This window comes from Fundulus heteroclitus, unplaced genomic scaffold (assembly GCF_011125445.2).
Source record: "Fundulus heteroclitus isolate FHET01 unplaced genomic scaffold, MU-UCD_Fhet_4.1 scaffold_36, whole genome shotgun sequence".
Taxonomy (NCBI): domain Eukaryota; kingdom Metazoa; phylum Chordata; class Actinopteri; order Cyprinodontiformes; family Fundulidae; genus Fundulus; species Fundulus heteroclitus.
This window is the reverse complement of record NW_023396770.1, coordinates 3,801,745-3,809,710: the sequence shown is the minus strand read 5'-3', so window position 1 is coordinate 3,809,710 and position 7,966 is coordinate 3,801,745. Positions and strand designations below refer to the sequence as shown.

At 44.3% G+C, this 7,966-nt stretch overlaps 1 protein-coding gene across 1 annotated transcript; it reads right to left on the bottom strand.

Moving 5' to 3' along the window:
• Positions 1-6,948, bottom strand: LOC118559860. Its single transcript, XM_036130391.1, has 5 exons — positions 6,619-6,948; positions 2,057-2,347; positions 1,373-1,660; positions 165-266; positions 1-89 (listed from the first exon to the last, which is right to left on the bottom strand). The coding sequence occupies exons 1-5, from the start codon at positions 6,842-6,844 to the stop codon at positions 1-3; spliced, it is 996 nt and encodes a 331-aa protein (XP_035986284.1). The 5' UTR covers positions 6,845-6,948.
• Positions 6,949-7,966: the final 1,018 nt, after the last annotated feature.

The window sequence follows — 7,966 nt, the reverse complement described above, 5'->3', positions numbered from 1 at the left end:
TTAGAATCTATGTGTAAAAGCTCTATGAAGGTATTTTTCATGCTGGATTGTTTCACTTACATTAATGTCTTTCTGTTGCTTTTTGCTTCCTGGGATGGAAGGAAAATAAAGTGATTAAAATCATAATTCTGTAAAGTGTCTCCATTGTAGTTCAGCTTCCTCACCTCTGGTTCTGATGATACCAACAGTGATTCCAACCATCAGGATCAGTGCTGTGATCCTCAGAGTCATCATGATGAAGCTCAGAGGAGACCAGTCAGTGGAACCTGTGGATGAGATGGTGCAGAGAACATGTTCTGTTTGCTTTAGATTTATCTGATTTAAGAACAAAACATTTTAACATGATGGTGGATTGTTCATCAGAATCATCAGTATCTTCTCTCCAACATATAAAACATTCATGTAACGTGATTTTATCTTCACACATAAAATAATGGACAGTAAACTGAGATGTTTCACATCTGGTTTACAGCAGGTCATATTTCTCAGTGGAGGAAGCAGCTGAAGATCATCCAGCAGTCAGTGTCCTACTAGTTGGAGTTGAAATGTTCTGCAGAGAAGAAGTTAAGCTGTTTTTGACCTTTGACCCCTGATCTCCAGGATCACTGCTGCCTGGGACATGAGAAGCTCAGCAGGTCTCAAACTAACTCTCTAAGCCTGTAGGAGCTGCTGTTCTGCTGTTGAGAGTTTACATCGACACGTTCATGTGGAGAGACGACAACCTTCACTGTGTGAACCAGGACTGGGGGGGGGGGGGGGGGGGCATAATGAACATATTCCACGTATCGCCCTCTGTCCTCTGTGCCACGTGTGACGTCTGAAACAGCCGTATTGTGACTGTTCAGGTATAAATGTCCATAGTTAATACTGCCTGTCTGCATTCAATTAGCTTGAAGCTCAGATTTCCTTAATACTTATGAACGCATCACCCGCGCCCCCCCCCCCCCCCCCCTCCCCCTCCTTGGAGAAATTCCGAGGAGGAAATTCCTCACAGACTTAAAATCATTAAAATGTCACATTTAGTCATTACAACAATTTGTTACATGAAAAAGTCTTAAAGCGTCCAGTCACCCCCCCCCCCCCCCCCCTTCTTAAATTACATTTGTTAATTTATACATTGCTTATTTTTCGGTCATTCCATGTGTTGTATTTCTACTGCAGTATTCTAGGATATTTCACACTGTGATCAAACTATAAGCCCCATAATGCAGTTGTGTTTTAGTTTTTCTCTGACAGGAACAATCCAAGCATCAGGCAGGAGTTGTCTCACTGAAGAACTACATAGAAGCTGATTTATTATCTTATTACATCAATTTCACTTTTAAATGATAAATATCATGCATGTAGAGACAGATGTGTGATGACATCATACCTTCAATCTCATAGTGAGCTTCTACCTTCACTGTGTCTTCCTCAACAAACTGGCAGGTGTATCTTCTGTTGCTGCTGCTCTGAAGCTTCACAGTGAGATAAGAATCACAGCCAGTCTGTCCTCCAGACTTGAACCCAACACCTTCACCAAGCAGCTCACTTCCTGTCTCATCCACCCAGAGGAGGCTCTTCTCTGGACAAGGACCCAACCCTCTGGATCTGACCAGAGAACACTGTAATGTGAAATCTCCATCCTTTGTTGGATCAGCACCTGGTGGAGATGGAGAGACTGGAAGAAAACAAGACAATAACTTTTCAGAATAAAAATATTAATCATCTTTTTTATAAAATGAGAAAACAAACAAGACAACTTTTATTTAAAACAGCAGATGTTCAGTGAACATATTGCAGACTAAGAGCTGACAGGAAGTAAGAAAGGTGTAAGAAGTAAGAAGGCTACAAGTGCAATTAAGGAACCTTTACTACTACAAAATAAATATCACTCCATGAAAGTAATATAATTAATTGTTTTATCTAATAAAACAACAGATCTGGTTCCAGTCCAGGCTTCACTCAGATGATAACAACACATCATGATCTAAACAGCCAACTCCATGCAGGGACTTCAGGGTTAAGAAGGACTGATATCAGCAGGTATAAAAGTCAATGAATTTAGATTACTCACTGCTCATCATGTTTAAATACACATCTGTGTCAAAGCGTCCTCCATCCCAAAGCTGACAGGTGTAACGTCCAGCATCCTCAGCAGTGATGTTGTTGATGATCAGAGAGCATTTATTGTCCAACCTCAGCCTGGCAGCTCGAGCTGAACTCTGAACTTTTCCTCCATGAACTTCATGTTGACGCTCCATGTTTTCAGCTCTCGTATAAAACCAGTCAACAGTGGAGCATGAGAGAGATGATGAAGGTCTTTTACAGGACAGAACAGCATCATCTCCAGCTCTGTGGTAGATAACTGCAGAGAAAGAATGTTTTATACAACATTTAGATCTAATTCCAGTTTAACCATTTTATGTCCTTTTCTCAGTTTTTTAAAGTTTTCCACAGATTTAATGATATTGATGTTATTTTCTCCTAATGGTTAAATTACTGGTTACACATTTTACTGAAAACAAACATCAGTTATAATCAGTTCAGCAGGGGGAAAAATGGCTAACTTTATTTTTATATTAAATATTTTTAAGAGTTAATTAAATATAATTGGTATCACAAAAAACCTTTAAAAACCAAAAAACTTCACTTTCTTTTTTCCCAGATATCAAATAAGAGGATATTCAATTTGCAGTAAGACACTCCCAACAGGGCTTTATGTTAAAAGTTATATTACGTTTTATAAAGTTGCTAAATGTAAAGTGGACAAATGTGACATTATACCAAAATTTATTCACAGGAACAGGTCACATGTACAAGGAGATAACTTTTAAGATGACCATAAAAGTGTCTTAGTTTGAAGTATTACTTGTAATAAAACCTCAATTTATACTGAAGAACTGGCTGATTTAGTGGCCTTTAATTTTAATCTTTCATATTATCTAATCTGGGTACTGACTGAACACATAACCCCCAGTCTGAAGTCTCTGTGGACGTTTCTAAGCTTCAGACGCTTATCTTGTTTCTGTCATGATTCAGCCTGTCTGCTGCACCATGCACAGACTCTGACACTTTCCACCTTCCATACAGCTCCAGTCTCCGGTTCAGTAATCCTCCACACCTGTCAGCTGCTAATCAGCCAGTATTCAGCACACCTGTCAGCCTCACTACTTAAGCTCACTGCAGTCTGTCATTCCTCGTCAGTTCGTTCTGTTTTCCTGTTTACCTTTGTTTCTGCTGCTCACCTCATCCAGTCTCGTCCAGTCCGAAGTTCCTCCATTCTCCGCCAGCCTGGTTCCAACCTGATTCCAAGTCTCCATTCTGCTGTGCTGCTGGTTCTGCTGCCTCCGTGCCCTGGCTCCGTCCTGCTTGCCAGTTCCTGCCTTCACCATCCTCCTGCTTCAGCTCAGCACAGACTCTTGGATCCTTCCTCCACTATCCACAAACTTCAATAAACTGTTAAACTATACTCTGCTGTGGTTGTGTTCGGGTTCAGTCTACAAAACATGACAGAACGAACCGACCACATGAACCCGACACCCACACGGAGCCTCCATGCAGGAACTGGCGAGAAGGAATGTTGCTCCGCTCTCAGGCAACAGCGCAGCGGAGCAACTCATAGCCCAGTCTCGGGCCGTTTTGAAGAACCTCGCCTCACTCAGTCCACCTTGGAGGCGGGTAGGCACGGTCGCCCAGGTACGCAAGCTGTGGACAAGTCAAGCCGAGCTCCTTCCTCTTTTTGAAGAGACAGGGCTGATGGAGGAGCTCGAGTGGAACAACAAGGCTGCTGTGGCTCAGCTATTCGGCCAAGCTCCTCCTCCCAGACCCTCGTTTTCCGCCACTGCTGCCTCCTCCATTCCTGCCGCTTCCACCACTGCAGCTGCCGAGTCCGCCTCAGCTCCCACAACGGATCCCGCCTCAGTTCATCTCACTCCTGCCGATGCTGAATCCATTATCCCATCGCCAACTGCAGCCACTCTCTCACCATCCGGCTCCTCTCGACGCAGACGGCGGGCTCGTCGATGCCAGAACACGCCTACTGCTCAACCTGAGGCTAAGCTGGTTGGCACTGCTGCTATCCCTCCGCCTGGAGCTGACGTCACCTCCACGTCCCTGGTGAGTCGGTCCGACAGCGTTGCGGCTGCCCCAGCGAGCCAGAGCAGAAGCCGTCTCGTTCCCCGTCATTTCTGTTACCACCTCCACGACACTCAGCTGGTTCCTCGGGTGAAGCCTTTAGCTGCTGCCTCTGTCTCCTCCACGTCAGTTGCTTCTGCTGCGTCTGCTGATCCGACCGCTGCTGCTGCTAAGCCCGCCGTAGTCTCTGCCTCAGCTCCCATTTCCTCATCATCGGCGGAAACCTCAACCTTGCCGCTCGGTTCCTCCCAGCGCAGACGGCAAGCTCGCCGGCATAGGATTCCCGTCACAGCACTCCCTGAGATCCTGCCTGAGGCAGCCGCCGCAGGCACTCTGACTGGGACCGAAGCCACCTCAGTTCCCTTGGTGGTTCGTACGGGTGTGGTTGCTGTGATGGTTGATCAGGAGAGTCCGGCCGAAGCGCCTCGGGTCCACGAGTCTCAGGTGTGGGATTTCTTCTATGGGGACAGGGATCCTGCTCAGCTCACAGCCAAAGACCCAGATCCTGCTCAGCCCGCAGCCAAGATTTCAGTTCCTAACCCAGTGTCCAACACAGGTGATGAGCACGCAAGCCGGCGTCCGACACGGATGCAGAGCATGCCAGCCCGGCGTCCGACGTGGGTCCGCCCTCTTCCTGCAACGCGGTGACCCAGGAGGGTTCACGGTCCACCGTTGACGCGGGGACCCAGGCGGATCCACCGACTGTCAAAGACGCGGGGACCCAGGAGGGTCCACCACCTACCAGAGACGTGGGGACCCAGTAGGGTCCGCCGTTGAAGCAGGAACCCAGAAGGATCAACCGTCTGCCAGAGACACAGAAATCCAGGAGGGACCACCGCCTGCCAGAGACGCTGGGACCCTGGGGGGTCCGTTGTTTCCTGTAGCCTGTAGCCCGGGGTCTCCTGAAGCCTGTAGCCCTGTGGTCTCTGTAGCTTGTAGCCCGTGACCTCCGTAGCCTGTAGTCCTGTGACACCTGTGTCCTGTGGCCATGCTTCGCCCTTAGTTGATAGCCGCTTGTCTTCCAGGGTACTTTTCCACCGCTGGCCACATCAGACTCTGCTGCCCCTGCCAGTTCCTGCCTTCACCATCCTCCTGCTTCAGCTCAGCACAGACTCTTGGTTCCTTCCTCCACTATCCACAAACTTCCATAAACTGTTAAACTATACTATGCTGTGGTTGTGTTCGGGTTCAGTCTACAAAACATGACAGTTTCTTCCTGTTTTGTTTGACTTCCTTCTTTTCATTTTCTCCTCTAAACAGCAGCTCTGTTTAACCAACACACCAATCACCCTCTACAGTTAATAATAGGAGTGTAACGGTCCACAAACATCAGGATTTAGTAGATTTAGTCAGGGAGCAGTGGGCTGCCTACACTGAGTGGCATCCAGGGATCAATCTGGAGCTAAGGGTCTTTCTCAGGGAGCCATAGTGGCAGTCTGTGGGGAGAGAACCGGGTACTACTACCACTAGGCCACCACTCCCCATGATACAATATATATCGTGGGGAGATATATATTGTATCATGATATATATATATAACCAGACAATTCAGTGTACAAGATGTCCTTGAATGCATCATAAAATGCAGCAGTAGGGTAAATCCCCTCTGGTCAGAGGTTCTGGTCAGACAGAACCAGTCTGTTGTTACATCTCATTAGCTGTGCAGCGTTTTGGACCAGTTGGATGCTGCAGAGACCTGGATTTGGACTTTAGTGGATATTTATCCAGAACCGGTGATGGTTACATTTAGCTTGATGCTCAGTAATTCAGTGCAGAGCTACAGACTGTATTGCTGTTGAAGAACATTGATGTAAAGTTCTGGTTCAGTCCAACTTTCTTTCTCCACTGCAGCTCCAGGAGAAACCTTAATGCTCTCAGCAGAGTTTAGTGATAGCTGAGAGTCCTCTCTGTTTGGTTCTGGTGTCACCTCTTAAAGTTTCCCTACAGAAACGTTGCATTGAGCTCTTAGTTTGGCTCATAAACATTCTGCAGCAGTTCAGGAATGAAACAACAATCTATTGGTTCAGTTTACATGGTATCAAACCTACAGGGCTGTATTGGGCACGTTTGCTGTGTAACGCTACACCTCTAGACATTAATTATGTTTTCCTTCAGGAAGTTAAAAAAAGAGAAACAAATTTGGAAAGAACTAAAAACAGGCAGTTCATTGATCAGTTCAATTTGGGTCGGAAGATCTAAAGCTTATTATAATCTTTATTTAAACAAAAAGGTATTTTTCACTATTCTCTCACACATTTTCATGTCTTTACTTCCATAAATCTCACTTAGTAGCCTACCGCTGTATGAAAAGACTGGCTTTGATTAATGGAGCTACAACCATTGTCCTCTTTTGGTTTCATGCAGGAAGTTTCAGTGTTTCTGATCCACAGCAGATAATAAAAGAAGGTTTAAAACCTTTTATATAGAATAAAATCAATCACAAAAAATTCAGGTAATTTCTGCTTTTTATCTAATATCCTCAGTAAATAAAATACATCATACCTTTAATCTCATAGTGAGCTTCTACCTTCACTGTGTCTCCCTCAACAAACTGGCAGGTGTATCTTCTGTTGCTGCTGCTCTGAAGCTTCACAGTGAGATAAGAATAACAGCCAGTCTGTCCTCCAGACATGAACCCAACACCTTCACCAAGCAGCTCACTTCCTGTCTCATCCACCCAGAGGAGGCTCTTCTCTGGACAAGGACCAAACCAACTGTATCTCTCCATAGAACACTGTAATGTGAAATCTCCATCCTTTGTTGGATCAGCACCTGGTGGAGATGGAGACACTGGAAGAAAAATTAAAACTGTTGTTTCAGTCTGAAAGATGGAGAAGAAATTTTCTCTAAAATTAGAAACGTGGCTGTGAAGAATGAAAAATAAGAAACAGTAATATATATATATATATATATATATATATATATATATATATATATATATATATATATATATATTAGGGCTGGGCAAGTTAACGCGTTAATTTTGCGTTAACTCATTAGACTATTAACGGCGATATTTTCTTTAACGCGTTTTAACGCATGTTGCTCACATGCTTTTATTTTGTGAAGGTCTGTTGCTGCGGTGTAGGGGTTTGAATCAGAACAGTAGGTGGCGATAATGCGCCAATAACCTCGCTGTCAGCCAAACCTCGGATTCAGAGGAAGAAAGGTGCTGGCCGGAAAAAAACAAATAAAGAGAATTCCCTGTCAGTGGCAATAAGCTTTAATTTATTATTATTGCTATTTTTTGTTTTACATGTTTAAGTTGAGCTTTACACTAAATATGTGTTACTGATAAGTGCTACAAATGTTACAACACTTTTGTTCATATGGCAGCAGAACATTAAAATAAAAGTGCTCTTTACACTACTTTTGAATTCATTCTTGGAGTTTGTAAATACAATGCGATTAATCGCGATTAATCAGGGCGATTAATCGCCCTGATTTTATATATATATATATATATATATATATATATATATATATATATTCAGTTGTCTCCATGTTACTTGGTGACTGATCTGCACTAATATTGCAGATCTTAGCAGGTTTTCATCAGCATGATGGAACTAAACTAGAAATCTTTCCAAATGAAAGTCAGTGATCCAGAGGTTTGATCAAACCATTTAACCACACAATCCAAGATCAACTAGTTGAATCTAAACAGCCCCACAGCAGCCGAGCACAACGTTCATTCTGATGAGCCCACTTCCTGATGTCAGGGTCCTCAAAGCTTGGCCCCGCCTTTTGCTCAACCAGGAAGCAGCACATACCCAACAAAGGTCACTCAGCATAAAGACAGCTGAAGGCAGAAATAACATTTAAAACCAGATAGTGAGTTTAATTGTAT